The 19,141-nt window shown below is 48.4% G+C and overlaps 1 protein-coding gene across 2 annotated transcripts in view; it reads left to right on the forward strand.

Annotated features, from left to right (window-relative positions):
• SLC6A11 (solute carrier family 6 member 11) overlaps positions 1–19,141 on the forward strand; it is a 122,405-nt gene that overhangs the window by 42,018 nt on the left and 61,246 nt on the right. For both annotated transcript variants that reach the window (XR_005021860.1, XM_036869109.1), the window contains exon 6: positions 12,238–12,372. Coding sequence is in view for 1 of the 2 variants with exons in the window: in XM_036869109.1 (XP_036725004.1) it covers positions 12,238–12,372 (135 nt within the window). In the remaining variant the exon portion in view is untranslated. The remainder of the gene's footprint in view (positions 1–12,237; positions 12,373–19,141) is intronic.

Genomic DNA, 19,141 nt, shown 5'->3' on the forward strand with positions numbered 1-19,141 from the left:
AAACCCCTGCCCGGGATTTAAAGGTGTGCTTTCATGGTGCCCTTGGTTGCCATGGTGACGGCAGCCTTCTAGTCCAAGAGAGGTGGATGGTGTTTAAATCACTATAAGCCAAGGTACCAGTGTGTTTTCCAGGCAGTAAGTAATAACTCCTAATGCTGGTGGAAACTTGGCTGGGCACTGCGTGGAATATTTATGTTGCTTGGGCTATTCTGGGGATTCGTTTTCATTTTTGTGGTCTTCGTGGTGGAGCTGTGTAAAAATCAATAACATTGACTCTTTCACTAATCTTAATTCACCATGAAATAGGCTTAAACACCAGACTCCCCCTTCCAGTGATTTTTTTTAGGTATCCTGTGGACCAGAACTTGAATTGGGCTCAGCAATCTTTGTGCATGTGGTTGTTCTTTAAGTCTCTTGTCCCCTCCGGACACAGCTTCCCTGCCACCATGCAGATCTTGTCTCTTTCCTAGAGGTGAGGTTCCTAGGCTGAAGCGCCCTGTGTGCTGACCCTTCTTGTTCTAAAGAATTTATTCACACAGCACATTCTAGATCAGGACTCCTTGGAGCAACAGGACAGCCTGTTCCCCTTCAAAGCCCAGCTCCAGGAGGACCTCTCTAGCGACAGATTGCCACCTGAGCTGCCTCTGTGTCCCTGAGCTCCCACTGCTGCTGTCCCCCAAATGGTCCTTCGTCATGACTGTCACTGTCTGGGTCTGGCTCATTCATCAGCATGATCTCTAAGACCAGCACAGGACCTGGCACCCAGTGGGCTTAGTAAATGGCTGGTGAATTGAATTGGACAGAAAGTCCTTTACTTTCAGATGGAGAGGCTCGAGTGAGACCAGAGACTGTTTGCACCAAAAGCCCATTGTAGACACATGGGTTTATGTCCTGTTTTGTCCCATTCATTCTCACTGGGTTATTGGGGTCAGAATGAGCTCATTCACCAAGTGTTTACAGCCTTCATAGGCCTCAGCGAGAAGCACGCAGAGCACGCAAAGATAAGGCCCTTACCCTCAGTAAGGGAGAGGCAGGTGCACGAGAGTGTAGAATGCAAAAGGGCTCAGGAGGAAGGAGAGCTGTTGAGTAAGGGCTGCTGTGCCTGGTGCTGTGTATACACTGGCTCGTGTAATTCACACCTGCCTTGAGAGGTGGGAACTGTTATCCACATTCCATGGACTTAAGAACCCACAGCTCAGGGACTTCCCTGTTGGTGCAGTGGTTAAGAATCCGCCTGCCAATGCAGGGGACACGGGTTCGAGCCATGGCCTGGGAAGATCCCACATGCTGCGGAGCAACTAAGCCCGTGCGCCAGAACTACTGAGCCTGCACTCTAGAGCCCGCAAGCCACAACTACTGAAGCCTGCGCACCTAGTGCCTGTGCTCCGCAACAAGAGAAGCCACTGCAATGAGACGCCCACGCACCACAACGAAGAGTAGCCCATGCTCGTCGCAAATAGAGAAAGCCCGCGTGTAGCAACGAAGACCCAACGCAGCCAAAAATAAATTAATTCATTAATTGAAAAACAAAACCCACAGCTCAGAGGGATTGAGTCAATCTGCTGCATTATTGTCCCCACTTTACAGAAAAGAATATCAAGACCTAGGAAGACAAGTTGCCAAAAATCAGCCACGTACATAGAAAGCACCAGAGGCTGGGTTTTGAACTTGGATTTTCTGGAGTCAAGGCCTGTCCCGTATCTGTGTGCTGTATTGCCCAGTGTGCTGTAGGCTATGGAAGGAGCATTCTGTCCTTCCTGGATGGCCTCATGCTGAGACCTGGAAGACATAGTAACTGAACTGGTCTTGAAGATTGGCAAGATTGTGGTAAGTAGAGAAGGAGGAAAGGAGCTTCTGGGTGAACGGGATGACAGAAGCAAAGGCTTTCACGTGGGAAAGTGCAGGGTTTGTTCAGGGAACACAGGGAGCTGTGGTGTGAGATGAAGCTGCACTTGAATTCCCTGTGGGGCTGGGTAGTAGTTGAGTGTCGGCTTTGGAGTTGGATGGATCTGAGCTTGAGTCCTACCTTTTTCTAGCTGGGCAACCGTGGGCCAAATACTCTAATTCTGGGTGCCTCCATTTCCATCTCTGTGCAATGGGAATGATAATACTAGTTTCTATCTTTTTTTTTTTTATTTATTTATTTTTTTAATAGGCATATGGGAGTCCATGGATTTTTTTTTTTAATCTTATTTATTTATTTATTTATTTATTTATGGCTGTGTTGGGTCTTCGTTTCTGTGCAAGGGCTTTCTCTCGTTGCGGCAAGTTGGGGCCACTCTTCATTGCGGTGCGCGGGCCTCTCACTATCACGGCCTCTCTTGTTGCGGAGCACAGGCTCCAGACGTGCAGGCTCAGTAGTTGTGGCTCACGGGCCCAGTTGCTCCGCGGCATGTGGGATCTTCCCAGACCAGGGCTCGAACCCGTGTCCCCTGCATTGGCAGGCAGACTCTCAACCACTGCGCCACCAGGGAAGCCCTAGTTTCTATCTTTTAGAATTGGATAGCATGAGAGTAAAGCATGTAGAGCCAACAATAAATATTAATCCCATCATTATATCATTACTGAGTATCTCCTGATCTTCCATTTCTCCCAAACTGAGCACTTTCCCTCTTGAGCCCTCTGCTTTCAACCAGGAGGTCCCTGACTACTAAATAATAAAGCCATGGGATCTCAAGTTTGGAATAGGCCATGGGTGTGGATGATCTTTTTGGTGCCAACCATCAGCAAGAAGAAAGAGTAACACCATTCCCTGGCCTCCTAAGATGTTGGGTTTCTTGCCCACAATGCCCCAACCCTGATGATGAGATTAGATGCTGAGTGACTCCTTCCCTCCTGACCTACCAGGGCTGGGAGTGGCATTTGGGGGTCAATGTCTGAGAAGTCTCTGCAAGTTCCTCTCCATGAGCTGCACCTGAGCCCCCAGCAACCACGTACCCCTCAGTGGGGAGCCCCTGAGCCCCTTCCTCGCTGGGTTCCTGGAGCCCCACAGAGGCTGGTGATGCTCGTTGACCTCAGCTTCTCCAGAAGTCTGGCTTCCCCCTTTGCAGGGCAGGCTTCATCCCTGACATAAACATGTCTGTGATGACACATCTGGGACCCATCCTTCCCTTCAGCTCAGCTTTTGAATCCCTTCTATTCTTTTAAATTGGAATTCTGTCTTAACTGGTCCAGCCTGAGAGAATGTCTTCCATTCCATCTAAGCACGCTCTGCACCCTGGCCCCTCAGCTGCTGCTGGAGCTAGGACTCCAGAGGATTCCGTCCATAATGGCCACTGTGGCTCACTCCCACTGCCTTCCATCCTTTATCCCGGAGTCTGGCTGCTACACAACTCCTCAGGATGGCTGTGTACACTTCTCTCTGTCCTGATGATTTTTTTTTAAATCTCTGAGTCCTGTTCACCCAGTTCACCCAGATTTTCCAGCCAATGAATAACCACCTCTTAACACCAGCCTTCCACTGCCACCACATTGCCAGTCACTCCCTTTGTCAGTAAGGGGATCCCATAGGGATTTTCAGGAGACACCACTCTGTCCCTCCCCATATAGCTAAAGACAGCCTCTCTGTTTGCATTTTTGAGCCCCCAGATATGTTGTTCTTTGCCAGCCAAGGCCACTGGGCTGGAGGGCATTGCGTCTTGCCCCAGTGATACCAGCAAAGGCAGTCAGAATCCTTTCAGTTATTGAGCGGTCGGTGTCTGTGTCATGTGCTTGGCGTGGTGATCTCTAATCTTCACATCGACCTTGGAAACAGGTGTTATGCTCATTTTACACTGAGGAAGATGGAGGCCCTGGAAGGCTACAGAGACCTTCTAACCCAGGCACACACCTTTGTACTTGGTGATGGGGTCCACACTGTCAGGTCAGTCTAAACTGTGACAGAGAAGGTTGGAACTGTGGATTACCAAGAAATGGTGATCTCTGGCAGGTCTGTTCTAACTTCTCTTTTAATATGATGGACTGGACCTTTCTGCAGGCTTCCTGACTCTATTTATTCCTATTCCTGGTTGACCCCAGGTGTAGGATGGTTGCTCTCAAGAGTCCACGTTCAGATCCTCAGGTTGTCCTCAGCATCTTCGCTTCATTCTGAGTAGAAAGGAATAGTGTGGATCATCTGGGCGGGTGCATTCACTTAAGGAAAGATGGCATAGACTAAGATTGGGAGCAGGCCCTACCCACAGTCACAGAGGTAGTCCGGGGTTAGATTCAAGGGTTAGATATTTAGGTTACATGTTTGACTCCTTGTAATGAAGACCTCAAAGGGCAATAGCAGGAAGAAGATGGTTCACTTCTCTCTCCTGTAACAGTCCAGGCATAAGCTGCCTGCTTGTGGGGACCCAGGCTCCTTCTGTTTTGTCCCTCTGCCTTCCCGTGGGTGTTGTCCCTATTTCCATGGTCTAAGATGACTCACTACCTGGTCTTCATTCCAGCCCCTGGGAAGGGCAAGAAGGAAAGGAAAGGGTACAGCCCTTCCCTTTAAGGATACAACCTGGAAGTCGTACGTGGCACCTTTGTTTGTATCTGATTGGCCAGAACGTAGTCACATGGTCACACCTAGCTGCAGGAGAGGCTGGGAAATGTCTGTATTCTAGGCAGCCATGGATCCGGTCGAAACTTAGGGGTTTTGTTACTGCTGAAGAAGGGAGAGTGGATCTTTGGTGGGGGACAGCTCAGTGTCTCTACCGTTGTGGTGGTGGTGGGATGGGGACTTAGAACCCAGGTATCCCTCCCTACCTTGTTGCCTCTCAGTTCTAATCCTGTCCCTTGTCACTTTCCCTCACTTACTCCTCAGCCCAGCTCAGGGCTGATGCCATGTTACCTGGATCCCAAGGCAAGCCAATGTTTTGGCATATTCTTTTAGGCCCCACACATGTGCTAATGACAAACCACTGTCATTGCACAAAAATTAAAACTTTAGCTCCTCATGGAAATATTGCTGCATTGCTAAAGTACTGTTACCTCCTTGAATAGTGAATACCTTCACTATTTTCTTTTGAAAACATGATTCCCTCCACCTGTTTAGAATTTGGTTTCTTGAAACAGACAATGTTTTTTCTTCGTTTACTGTTTCTGCTACAGTGGTCTAAGAACACCTCTAAAAATGATGAAGAGGCCAGATGTGTCCATGGTGACCTCCTTTTTCAGATTCTCATTCTCCTGGCAACTCGTTCCTAGAGATCAATAACATCTTAATGGAAGTTATGCCAGACTATTTGGTGCCTGCTGTAGCGTTCTTTCCTAGGAGTTCAGGTAGTGCTCTCTCAAAATCCAAAGCTGGGAAAAATCTGTTGGTGTTCAAAACAATGATTCTCTAAGGATTGGATATTCAGTACCCTGCTTTCCAACCGTATGGGATGAGCAGATGTACCCCAGACACAGAGGCAAACATGGCTGGGGTAGCAGGCAATGATGAGTTGCTGCCAAAAGTCAGGCAAGCTGGGCCCCTGAGGTTAAGGACAGACAGAGGAGCAAACAGGAGTTGAAAACAGGAAGGTATTGTGTCGCCAGGTTTGCAGCAGAGAGCCCAGCACATGTGGTGGAGAGGGCAAACCCCTGATCACTGACAGCTCTGTGACCTGGAACAAGCCACTTCTCTCTCAAGCCTCAGTTTCTTCTTTGTCTGCAGAGTGGGGATAGAACTTATTCAAGTGGTATTAAGATCAGTTAGAGATACTCTGTGACACATCTCAGGCACCCAGTAGGTGCTCAGTTAACCTCAGTGTCTTCCAAGCTCCAGGTAGCTGGCTCGCGGAAGGTTCAGCCGAGGTCAGGATCAGGACCCGGGAGAGCTCCAGGGAGTCCTGGACCTTTGAAAAGGGTTGTGCTCTAGACAGGGGTCCCCAAACCCGGGGCCACGGACCACAACCGGTCCGCGGCCTGTTAGGAACCGGTCTGCACAGCAGGAGGTGAGCAGTGGGCGAGCGAGTGAGCTAAGCTTCATCTGCCGCTCCTCATCGCTTGCATTTACCACCTGAAACATCTACACGCACCCCCCCCGCCCCCCAACCCACCCCCCCCACAACCCCCGCCTCGGCCATCTGTGAAAAAATTGTCTTCCATGAAACCAGTCCCTGGTGCCAAAAAGGTTGGGGACCGTTGCTCTAGGAAACACTGCAGTTGCTGGGATGGACCTCAGCTTCATCCATCCTGTCTTTCTTACAAATAGGGGAAGTGTTCTTTCTCCTGGCGGTCCACAGGGTGATTTTAGTGATATGTGAACCCAGATTAAAGAACATCCTGTCACATAATGAGACAGTATTCCCTTTTCATGTGTCTTAAGGCAAAAGGTGCAGTAAGCTGGCTTATTTTTTAGCACCTCTCTGACACTTGCTACTCTTGATTTTGAACTAAGAGAGAACACAGCTCAGACTCAGAACCTTTGGCTAGAATTTAATCACATTTTATCTTAATTGCATTTATTTTTGCATTTATCTTCTATTTGTGGTAAGAGATAATGGTTTTCAGTTTATCGTGGCAATTTACAGTTTTCTTATTACATAATATTTAATGTAAAAGAGCATATTGATTTATAGAAAATATTAAGTAAATAATGCAAAGATGATACATGTATGTGGCAAAAAAAATTGGGAAGATGGTAAGAGTGATTACAGTTTGGATTAGTTTACCCCGCCTCATTGTTGATGGTAAAATGCCAGCCAGGGAGAGTACGGAACTTGCCCAAACTGCTCAGCAAACTGTACCTTCTGACCTTGCAGTCTTGGGTTCTTGCCCCAACACCACCCTGCTAGCTCATTGCCTTTTGAACAATGCTCAGCTTTCCAATTGACTCCATTATCCTAGAAAACTTGGGGAGGGGCAGCCCTTCTGCAACTTTCGTGGCATTCTCAGTGATCGGACCGTCCCCTCCCCCCGTGAAATAAATAGCTTTGTCCTGGAAGTAGGGAGAAAACACCCCACAATTCCAGTATTGGAATGCAAATGAGCAATTAGAGTCAATTAAAACAGGATACAGTATAATTACCACCAATTGTGCTAACCTTTATATTCAGTAGGACTTGACCTGCTAAAAGGAAATTAAACAATAGTAAAAAAACAAAAACCAACACAACCTCTTTCTGAACCAAAGGGTGTGCTTTGGTCAGGAGTCTCCTTTCAGAGGCCTGAGAGATCTGACAGCTGAGACCCTCCTTCCCCCACACCCACCTCTCTGGGTCCAAACCACCTCTGGCAGTGGCCAGGAAGAGCCAGGCTTGATGGTACCTTGTCAGTGACCTTATTATGCCCGTAACCAGACCCTGCATAATTTAGCATAATGCCTGAGCCCTGCTTGGCTCTCTTCCAGACAGATCCTAGGGCCTCAGACATCTTGAAACTGAACTTTGCACCTGAACTTCCTTGCCCTCCATCATTGGACTGGTCTGTCTTTTAAAGCCACATCTCCTGTGGTTTCCTTATTTACGAACACTCCCTAAAATCTAATGCAATTTTCTGAACCCCATTTTATGTGGTTCTAGCATTTCAAATGGACAAAGCACAAGAGCTATTCTGAAGACCTGCATTCCTAACCTCGGGGTCCAGATGTCAGACTACTGATTTGTTTCTCTAACAAATATTTATTGAGCACATTATATGTACCTTATGCCAGTCTGGGCACTGTGGATACAGCAGGGAATGTAAAAGGCCCAACTCCCTTTTTCTGTGGAACTTACATTTTAGAAATCTTAAACTTGCAAGACAATAAAAGAGCTGACAGAGAACAGCTACAGTGCTGGGCAGATGCTGGCGTGACTGGGGGAATGGATGTGGGGTGAGGGTCAGGGAGGACGTGGCAGACAGGAGTGGTTTATAGTGAAGAGGTCAGCTCCTGACATAAGACTGAGGTACTTCAAACCCACCACCGGGGGCCTCCCTGCCTGACGTGGACAGTAGATTGGACGATATCGCAGCTGGAAGGCAGGGCCCCTGACTTTGAGGAGTCCTCAGCCCTGTGAGGATTCAGGCGTACCCAGGACTAACGCCTTGGGTGGCCCAGGAGCTGGGGATGGACGTTCGGACAAAGGGAGGCATGAAAAGGCAGGGAGGCCTGAAGGAGGCCTGGCATGCGCCCCAGCGGCGAGGAACCTGGCACAGCCGAGTGCGGAGTGGTTGGGGGAGGGGTGGAGACTGATGGAGTTGCACAGCAAGTGGGGGCAGCGCCAGGGTTGGAGCACAGGGTCCCTGACGTGAAGCCCAGCCCTTCGCTCTGTATCCCACAACCCTGAGTGAGAGACTGGGAGGTGGGCTCAGAGGAGCAGGAAGACACAGGCCAGATTCTTATTTTTAAAACCTGGGCTCCGGAATGGGGCTGTCACATGACTGAGAAGAAAGGTGATGAAGGGCCCTGACGATGAGGATGAAGGCAGGGTGTAATGTCAGAATATAGTTGGAGATCAAGTTGGCAGGACTTGACGCTACTGCTGGTATGTGAGGGCAGCCTCGGTGAGGCTGACTGCAGCCTGAGCACCCGCAGGACAACCTGGAGGTGCCTAGACATCCCAGGGGACCAGATCTGTTCTCATTTCCACATCTTTGGCTGGTTCCATACCTTCCCCGCCTGACTCACCTCTCCTGTTCCTGCTTAGCCTTGGAGACCCAGCTCCAACCCCGCTGTCACGGCCAGGAGAAGGCCAGAGCCCTTCCTGGAGACCCTCCAACCTGTCTCTCTAGCCTCCTTTCCTGGTTTCACGCTGCTGTGGTGGGTTCATGACCCTAGGCACCTCATCCGTGTGCACACATCCAGCAGTTCTTTCCTTGAGCACAACACCTGGTCTCACCCTTCTGAGGGCCGGGACTAAGGACCTGCAGCGGATGGTGAAGGCATGAGTGAAAAATGGACTAGAGCAAGGGGAGCAGATAGCAGGTTCTTCCCAGCTGATGATGGGGCTGCCTGGAGTCCCATGCGGAGGGTTCTGGGGCCACATCCAGGCTTCGCTGCAGGGTATCATGATCAATTAGTGATGTCTGGCATGGGCACAGGAGGGATGTGGCAGCAGGTGTACCATTTACGTGCAAGTTCTCGATAACAAGATCTGTATTGTTTGGACAGTCTACAGCTGCCCTCGGGAAAAATCAAAGGTGATATGCACGTGTCTGGGATGGCTGAGGGTAGAGACAGATTGCAAGGGGCTTGTAGGAGAGCTGGGCCAGCAATGCATCTCAATTTTCATACTGCTGTCCACTTGCGTGCATTACATAATGATCCTCCTGAACCACCTTTTGTACCCTGGCTCCAGGCTCTCAAACATCAGCTTACAAAGGGATTGTTCTAGCTAACGCCTGACAGCCAGTGGTTTCATTTTGGCAGCCTGACTCGTTGTCCGCACTGTGGCCTTTGGGCAATTTACCTGAATATTTTATTTCCCTTAGGGCTTTACAAAACGAGTGTAAAAAAGAGGGTGTGGGTGCCAGTGGAGAGAGTGGAGTTCTCCTAAATGTCAGATAGAAGCAGAGCATCCATTTAGAACTCTGAACATTGGAATTGCTTCAGAATAATCATCAGCCACTTAATAAATCCTGCCCATGTGCTGACTGAGGAGCAGTCTGCTTTATGTACTGCCAGGGGCATGGCAGGGTGCGTGTGGCCAGGTTATAAATGACCCCTAATGACACACCGGTGGCCCAGTCCACTCACCACAGACCAGACAGAGCACAGCCAGCACGTTTAGTCACATCAAGATGGTCCCACAGATGAAGGCCAAATGTCTGTGATTTTCGTTTGTTCTTATGTTTTACAGGATAACATTCTTTTCCCTAAATTTTGTGAGCATTGGGGGTTAAGCTCCAGCAATATCATTAATCAGGTCCTGGGCATTTTGGATAATTAATCTTCTGCCGTACAACAGAGACAAAAGTGGAAATTATACGATGAAAGCAATAGATTTTAGCCTTCCCAGCTTCATAGACATAAGCTGGTTGATTAGGGGGGTTCATTTTGAAGGAGGAGAATCAAGCATTTGTGTGAAATGCTGAAGATGTATGATAGATTGTGCCTACAAAGCTAAGGGAAGTGGAGATTTTATAGCACTCTTAATTAGCTCTCTGGGCAGGAACCATCAACATTTACTGCTTACTGGTCTCTAATTTATTATTATTATTATTATTATTATTATTACTAGTATCCTCTACTGGTCTGTCGTTATATATTTCACCTGCTTTCAACTTCTTTGGATTACAATATATGTGACAGCAAGAAATTGTTTGTATTGATTATATGCCTTGTCGATTGAGCCAGTGGTTGATCTGGGAACATGGACATCGAAATTTGTGGGGCAGAGTTGTGGGTGGCCTGAGGTGGGTGCCATCATGGTAGGTGAGGGACAGTGTCTGGATGAGATCATCCAGCCTTCCAGGTTGTGTTGGCAGGACCCATGGACACCTCCCCCTGCTGGTTCTTATTTCCTATTGTTCAGGACTGAGTTTAAATCCCTGCTTTGTCACTTACCAACCAAATGACTTAACTTCTCTGAGAGTCACATCTCTAAAAATGGGGAAAATAACACTGAATTTGCATTGCTGTTGTGGGAGTCACATATACAGCCTCATGGTTGATTGCATGACCTTGAAGTCAGACAGGCCTCCTTGTGAATCCCACATCTGCCATTCCTTAGCTGGGCCATCTTAGGTGAGTTAGCAGTGACCTCTCTGACATTCCTCATATCTAAAAAGACGATAATCATAACTATCTGAAGAATGAATGCCTGGTGTGTGGAAGTGATGAGTAAAACATAGCAACTTCTATTGTCATGTGTAAAGTGCGCAGCATATAGTAGGATTTTATTTGTTCCTTCTTCCTTCCATCTCCATTTCCCATGTCCTGAACTCCTATTCATCCTTTACGGGACAACACCTGGATCACCTCCTTGGAGAAGCCCTCTCTGACTACCCCTGAGATTAGCTACTCCCTTCTCTGTGCTCCACCATCCTTTGCGTTCCCCCGATTACACAGTGCATTAGTTATCTACCTACATACACGCCTGTCTTTTCTGTCAGTGGGGAAGCCTCTTGAAACAGAAACTTTCATCCTGTGACTCCCATTCATTCAGGAGTCTAGCTCAGTGCTCGGTACATAGGAGTGCTTAGGGTGTGTGAGTGAATGAGTGAGTAAATAAATAAATGAGTGGAGTGAAGGCCTGAGCCACCAGTGAAAGAAACGGTGCATTGCAAAGGGGTGAGAGGCTCCAGAGTGATGGAGGGATTAAGATCTTAGGTCCTAGAGCACAGGTTCTTTACTTGAGGAATCTGAGCCTCTGGACCATCCAAAAGCTGGTGCACATATCTGTGAAAGTGCACATTTGGGGGAAAGGGGGAGAGGGTCCATAACTGTCATCAGATCCTCAGAAGTGTCTGTGGCCCCCAAATATTAACAAGTTGCTGCTCTAAATAGATGGAGGAATGAAGTGATTGGAGGAGAGGATGTGACGAGGGAGAAAAAATAAGACCAAGAGGGGACACTGAGTCCTGAGGGCACCTCAGGTAGAACAGGAACTCCTGTGGTCTGTCAAGGTGTTGCTGTTTCCTTCTATGCAGCTCTTGTTCAAGGAAGCTTAGGGAAGATTTCGTTTCTTTCACTGCCTTGATTCTTGCACAGAATCCATGGGCTGCAAGGGTCTCCAGGTTCATTGGGTCCAATCGCTTGCTTCCAAGCAGACCAAGCCGAAATGATTCCAGGAAAACACTGGGTCTTTCCCACCCTAAGCAGCTCCCCACCCTCCTCTCCCTCTCCCATTCCCTTTTCTGTTTTATCCTCTCCTCTCCTCTCCTCTCCATCTTTGGCTATGAAAACTTGATTTTCATTAAGAGCAGTGATGTTCAAAAATGTGGGTCTTGACCCATTAGTGAATTGTGACATGAATTTAAAGGGTCATGACCAGTTTTTAAAAAATGACACAGTATGATAGAAAATATTAGAGTGCATCACACATGTGAGATGAGCATGAGTTTGTGAGACTTCCTGTTTCAGCTCTATGTGTGTATGAGTTGTGATATCGTATGTATTTCTTTCTTCCGTTCTGGTCAAAAAGAGATTGGAAAGCACTGATACAGCACCGCTGTGGGCTCTCAGTAGATGCTCACTGCAAGACCCAGCCTTGAGGGGGTGGGTGCGAGAACAGGCTGTGTCAGGGCTCACTTCTTACTGCTGCGCTGGGTGGCCCTTTGCTGCCAGCCAGAAGCTAGGGGCCTGCCACGTTGCCTGCCACCGTCACTCCTTCTTGATTCTCTCCTCTCCTCTCCTGGCAGGTGGTGTATGTCACCGCGACGTTCCCCTACGTCATGCTCCTGATCCTGCTAATCCGGGGGGTCACGCTGCCCGGGGCCTCCGAAGGCATCAAGTTCTACCTATACCCCGACCTCTCCCGGCTCTCCGACCCACAGGTAAGAGTCGCTGGCTCCGTGCACAGCCGCCCTCCACCTCCGGGAAGCCTTCTACACGGAGACTCAACAACCCATTGAGGGAAGTCTGTGGCCCCTTCTCAGAATAATACTTTTCAATGCATAAATTACATGCACAGGGAATCAAGTACATTGAAATACAATCACCAAAACATGAAAAAAAAAGACAGATTTATGACATGGTAATGTAGCAAGATCCAGCATGAGGTGAATAATTTCCATGATTTCAAAGCAGCGGTGAGCATACGTGATATTTGGAGAACTCTGTACCGTGATATGAAAATATCTGGGATTTCTACCCATTACAGTACTGTGGTCTGTTGCCTGCCTTTGTAATTGAAGGAAATGCTAAATTTCAGTTAGAGGTCATTTAAAATAAAAATACACAATTTTCTCCACCTAAGAACACAGATCTCTGCAGGCGTGCTTCTCTGAGAGAAACTGGGTCTTTGTTGCTGATTTTCTTTGCGGGGGTAGGTCACAGAAACAAAATAACTGGTGACCTGGCTAAGCTGTCAGTTGTCTTTGGAAAGGCGTCAGCCGTTCTGAATTCTGGGTAGAACTGTTTATGCCGAAGCCTCTCCAGGTGGGTAGGGGTGGTGTGCCTGGGGGGCGTGTTAGACAAGAGATGAACCCAGCATCTTAGGGGCCCATGTCTTCTCAACCTCCACTACTTGTTAGAAACTCCTGGGGAGCTTTTGAAAATCCTGATTCCCACCCAGAGCACAACCCAAACCATTTAAAACAAACTCTCTGGGGGTGGGTCTCAGGTCTCAGTATCTTTTAAAGGCCCCCTGGCAATTCCAATGTGTGAAATAACATACTCAACAGATATCTTAGTGGGTGAAGAGGCACTCGTTTTTCTATGAAAACAAACACAGATCGTGCAGTAGAGCGTGGAATCTGCCTTCAGCTGATCACGAGGCTTGCAAGAGATGTCAAGTCTTCCGTCTCTGGCTTGCGGCTGCCCCCTATTAGGAGAATGGGGGTGTGAGGAGTGCTGGTTCGCGCAGCTCAGGTGTAGCTCATTACGGTGGGTTAAAGTGGACGGTGGCTGGACCCGTGTGCTCGTTTCTGTCTCAGTTTGCCCCGCCGTGAGGGCCCCGAGGCTTAGGCCCCAACAGCAGCAGCCTGAGTTGCAAGCAGAATTCCTAGGAAGAAGGAAATTAGCTCCTGACGGTTGGCTTCACTGACTCCAACCTCTGATGCCAAAGGCTCAGTTGAAGAAGCAGTTTTGGAAAACAGATTTCCAAAATCACCGGTCTGTACATTTTTTTTTTTTTTCCTGGACCAGGGCTTGAACCCGTGTCCCCTGCATTGAAAGGTGGATTCTTTTTAAATTTTATTTATTTATTTATTTATTTATGGCTGTGTTGGGTCTTCGTTTCTGTGCGAGGGCTTTCTCCAGTTGCGGCAAGCGGGGGCCACTCTTCATCGCGGTGCGCGGGCCTCTCACTATCGCGGCCTCTCTTGTTGCGGAGCACAGGCTCCAGACGCGCAGGCTCAGTAATTGTGGCTCACGGGCCTAGTTGCTCTGTGGCACGTGGGATCTTCCCAGACCAGGGCTCGAACCCGTGTCCCCTGCATTGGCAGGCAGATTCTCAACCACTGCGCCACCAGGGAAGCCCACCGGTCTGTACATTTTTGTTAGGTCCACAAATTCTGCCTTGATCCAGGATGGCCGTCCTGTTCTCTGCTCTGCCCACCGGCTTCCTTCTCCTGGTCCTCAGGGCTGGCCAGTCCGAGCATCTCCCAGAGTTTCCACATCTGGCTGACCCTCAGAACACCTTGGCACGTGCTGAAATGCGTTTTCTCAGGGGGCTGAGATGGCACCTGGGCATCTGTATTATTAAGAAGCTTCAGAGGCCATTCTGATGATCAGAAAAGTTTGCAAAAACCCAACTGATACCTACAACGTTGGAGCCCTACACATAGACACGTGTGCACACACAGACACACCCACCTCCACACGCAGAACAGAAGTGAGGCCAGGCGGTTCACCATTCAGACCACCTGCCCTAATCATCCCAGTTTCCTACCGGATCTTTCCTTTAGGCCTCTGGGTCCCAGGCCAGGACGTATCTGCAAGGCTGTTCTAGGGAGCGGCTGCTTGGAGGGGTGGAAAGCACACAGGGCTGGGAGTCAGGACATGGATTCTTCCTCTGGTTCTGCCACTGGTCCTGAGTGACCTTCGACAAGTTCCTTCTCTCTTTCTCCTTCTTGGCCTCAGCTCCCCGCTGATGACATGAAAGGGTGAATTCAGTCAATGGTTTTCAAAGTAGATTTGGAGAGCCCTGAGTTTTCCATGAGCATGAGTCGGCAAACTATGACCTGCACGCCAAACTCAGCCCTCTGCCCATTTTTTTTTTTTAATTAATTTATTTATTTATGGCTGTGTTGGGTCTTCGTTTCCGTACGAGGGCTTTTTCTAGTTGCGGCAAGCGGGGGCCACTCTTCATCGTGGTGCGCGGGCCTCTCACTGTCGTGGCCTCTCTTGTTGCGGAGCATAGGCTCCAGACACGCAGGCTCAGCAATTGTGGCTCATGGGCCTAGTCGCTCTGCGGCATGTGGGATCTTCCCAGACCAGGGCTCGAACCCATGTCCCCTGCATTGGCAGGCAGATTCTCAACCACTGCGCCACCAGGGAAGCCCTCTCTGCCCATTTTTATAAATAAGGTCTTATTGGAACATGGCCATGTTATTTTTTTTTTTTAACATATTGTCTGTGGCTCTTCAAAGGCATAACTCAAAGGCAGAACTGGGTAGTTGAGGCAGAAACCATATGACCCCCTGTATCAAGGGTTCCAAGACCTCCCCCCATCACCACCCCACATTCGGTGATTTATTAGAAGGGCTTGCAAGACGTAGAAGAAGTTATTCTCTTGGATTTGGTTTATTTCCATCATCAGTGGGAGAAAAAGACACATCAGGCAGAGTCTGGAGGAACCCACACCAGGCGTAGAGCGGTCTCTCCCCTTCCTGCCGGGGGAGGCTGCACAGGGCGTCCTCCTTCTTCCGGTATCGAAATGCGGCAGCACGTGCGCAGCACTTCTGCCCAGAGGAGACTGCTCCGGACTTGGAGTCCGGGTTTTTAACGGGGGCATTTTATTAAGTGCATGATCGATCACAGTCCTCTGGATTCCAGACCCCCAGCAGGAAAGCAGGCGTTCACTGCAAATGGCATTGCTTGTATGGACAGTCCAGGCACGCTGGTCCAGCAGAATCGAGTGCCCCAGGCATATGGACAACCGCATCACTTGGCATCATAGGGAATGTCGTAGCAGAGCTCCCCGACACCAGGGCAAGCCATGCCTCCTGGAGAGCAGCATCAGGCCTGCTATGGTAACGCTTTCCTGCACACCTGCAAAACATTAAATATTTACTGTTTGGCCTTTTCTAGAGAAAGTCTGCTGACCACTGAGTTGAAGAACCTTCAGATACCTGTGAGGGGAGGGTTGATGGGCTCCGACCCCGACCTGATCCCCCCACTCCATCCTTGTTGCCCTCTGCCTCTACTGCCACCAGCCTCATTCAGGCCACCACCATCTCCCATTTGACAACTACAGAAGCCTCCTAACTGGTCTTCCAGAAGTGGCTCTTAACCCCTCTAGGCTACTCCCTACCCAGCAGCAGAGTGATCTTTTTGAAATATAAATCTGATGGGCACCTCTTTGTTTAAATCCATTCTGAGGTTCCCTGTGGTCTTTGGAATAAGATCCAAGTGGAGGGGCCTCTAAGGTCCTCTGTGAGCTGCCTCCTTGCTGCATCCCCCATCACTCTCCTCCTCTATCATTCCAGACCTTAGAATTCCAGATTTTGGGCTCCTTTCTGCCCCAGGACCTTCGCACATGCTGTTTCTCCACTGGGAACACTCTTTCTCCCCGAGACCCTCCTTCCCCACCTTGCCTGAACAATATGCAGTCACCCTTTAGGATTCAGTTTAAACATTATTTGGTCAGGCAAGTCTGTCCCAACTGCCAACCATGCACCCCTGGACTGACTTTCCAAAGCACTTATCATGTTTGCAGTGAAATAATCACATATATATGTCATATATATGTATGACCTGTATGATTTATTTATTTTCCATTTATTTGCAACAGATATTTACTGAGTGCCTACTTTGTGTCAGAGATTATTATAGGTATTAGGCATATGGAATTAGACAGTGGACAAAACAGTGATCCCCGCCCCATGGAATTTATATTCTGGTTGGGGAAGAAGGCAGTAAACAAAATCAAGTAAAAGATGCCATCCATTAGATGGTGGCAAGAACCATGGAGACAAAGTATGGACGTGGGGAAAGAGTGCTGGGGAAAAGGGCTGTGATTCCCAACAGGTGGCCAGGAAGGGCGTCTCTAAGAAGGCACCTTGGAAGCTGGGTCTGTATCTGCCTTGCCCACCACTGTGTCCCTAGGCCCTGGATAGCTCAGTGCCTGGTACATAATAGCTCAGTAAATGTTTGCTGAATGAATATAAGAGCCAGAGCTATTTTGGTTTTTAAAGAAAGATTTTGTTGCTTTAGCAAGAAGTCTAAAAACCTCCAGCTCACCAGATCTGTGAGCTGTAACGTTTTTTGTTTCTCTCTCAGTAATGGCCAGAAAATGGATACGTTTGTGTGTGTCTCCACCAAAAAGCAATAGTCATAGCTGATTGTCTGGGACAGAGATGTGGATAGTCACCCCAAAGGGAAAGGAAAACAAAACTCCAGGTAGCTAGTGTTTTTTGGAAGCTGGGGTGTGTTGCAGGAAGGGCTCAGCGTGGCTGGAAGGGGAGGTGGGAGCAGCCCTGAATCTGCTCTTGATCTGCTCTGGGGGCTGAAAGGCAGGCAGTGGAGTGTACAGTCATGATGAGCCTGCATAAGGGTTCTGATGGCTCCTCAAACTTTGGAGGCTGGTGCATCGCGCAAAGCTTGTCTCCTTGTGGGGAGGGAGGGCAGCATCTGAGCAGGTCAGTAGAATCGCAGTGCCCCAGCTGGAATGTCTACTCGACAGATAGAGAGATCCAGGTCAGAGAGGCTGAGCCACTTGCCTGTGGCCACACAGCAGCTTAGCAACCCAGTGAAGACTTAGAGCCCAGGGTTCCTGGGTTCTGGGAAGGACAACTCCTAAATGAAGGGAGGCGACGTCTTAAGAAGAAAACAGGTCCACACCACCCAGTTACAACTGTTCCCATTTGTACATATTCCAGACCATGAAGAAGCAGAGGCCACTGGTTTTGATTCCTACTCTCCCGTTATTGGAGATGTGGCCTCAAGCAAGGTTCCTCCCCTCTCTGGGCGAGTCCCCTCTTCTCTAGAATGAGGATCCCAGGCTGTACTTGCCTGCCCCATCAGATGACCATGAAGGTCTAGGATGATGACCCAGCCGTGGAGGAATATTCTTTTCCTTTTATAGTTATGTACTTATTTTAATGTGCATTAGAAAAAAATCTGGGATATCAACCAAATCAAAATACACACACACACACACAGAGTTGACCCTTGAACAACACGGGTTTGAACTGTGTGGGTCCACTTATACATGGATTTTTTTTTTTTTTTTTCAGTAAATGCTACAGTACAATGTGTGGTTGGTTGAATCCCCGGATGCAGAGCCCCCGATACAGAGGGCCGACTACGGGACTTGAGCATCTGCAGATTTTGGTTTCTGTGTCAAGTCCTGGAGCCAGTCTTCTGAAGATACTAAAATCCACAAATCCTCAAGTTCCTTACTGTTGGCCCTCCATATCCACAGGTTCTGCATCTGCAGATTGAACCAACCACAGACCATGTAGTATTTTCCATCTGCAGTTGGTTGAATCCGAGGATGTGGAACCCGTGAATACAGAGGCCCGACAGTGTACACACTCACATGTATATACGTGACACCCCTCCCCACAACCTCACACACATACTCTGAAGGGTAATTTGGCAAGAACTTTGAAAACCAGAAGTGAGCATAGGTTGCCGCCCAGAACATACCTTATGCGTGTGCATAAGGAGGCATGCACATAGAGGTTTGCTTAAAAAAAAAAAAAAAGAGTTTATCATAGGAAACATTGGAAATAAATATCCATCAAATAATGACTGGTAAAAAAATATATATATATATGTGTGTGTGTGTGTATATATATGCATGATAAAATAAACAAGGTTAATTTTTTTTATTTTGCAAATTATGTTTATTATCTTATATTCTTTTTTTTTAACATCTTTATTGGAGCATAATTGCTTTACAGTGTTGTGTTAGTAAGGCAGTATTAAATAAATATTAGAACAAACATGGACATGGCAAAAATAGTGCAAGTGAAAGATGGTTGGCTGAAGTCTGGGCCACAACCGGGGCTGGAGGGACATCTGGGTAGCATTAGGACTTTAGGTGGCCACATGCTCCCGCTCAACACAAGAGGCCAGCTCTCACAGTTAGAGAAAGTTGGTCGGAGAGCTGCTGGCTGGAAATATTTTATCAGGAGGTCAGTAAAAGCCTCGGTCTTGTGTCTCTTGGTAGTGCTCGCCTTTTAGCAAGTCCTGATTTTTTTTTTTCTGAATAATCATCTTAAGTTAGTTTCCCATTTGTACTTCAAATTGCACCAAGAAGGAAAGTTCCTGGAAAGTGTCACTCGGTCTAGTTGTTTGGCTGCTCTCGGAGTGTGAACACACTTGTTTCGTGGGGATGATCTAGAAGTTGCAGTGTTCAGGCTGTGAGGGACTCAAGGGTTGATTCTGGAGCCACCTGGGTGGAGAGCAGGGAAGGAGAGGTGATGGGGGCAG

The sequence above is a fragment of the Balaenoptera musculus genome, chromosome 11 (genome assembly GCF_009873245.2).
Source record: "Balaenoptera musculus isolate JJ_BM4_2016_0621 chromosome 11, mBalMus1.pri.v3, whole genome shotgun sequence".
Classification (NCBI taxonomy): Eukaryota; Metazoa; Chordata; class Mammalia; order Artiodactyla; family Balaenopteridae; genus Balaenoptera; species Balaenoptera musculus.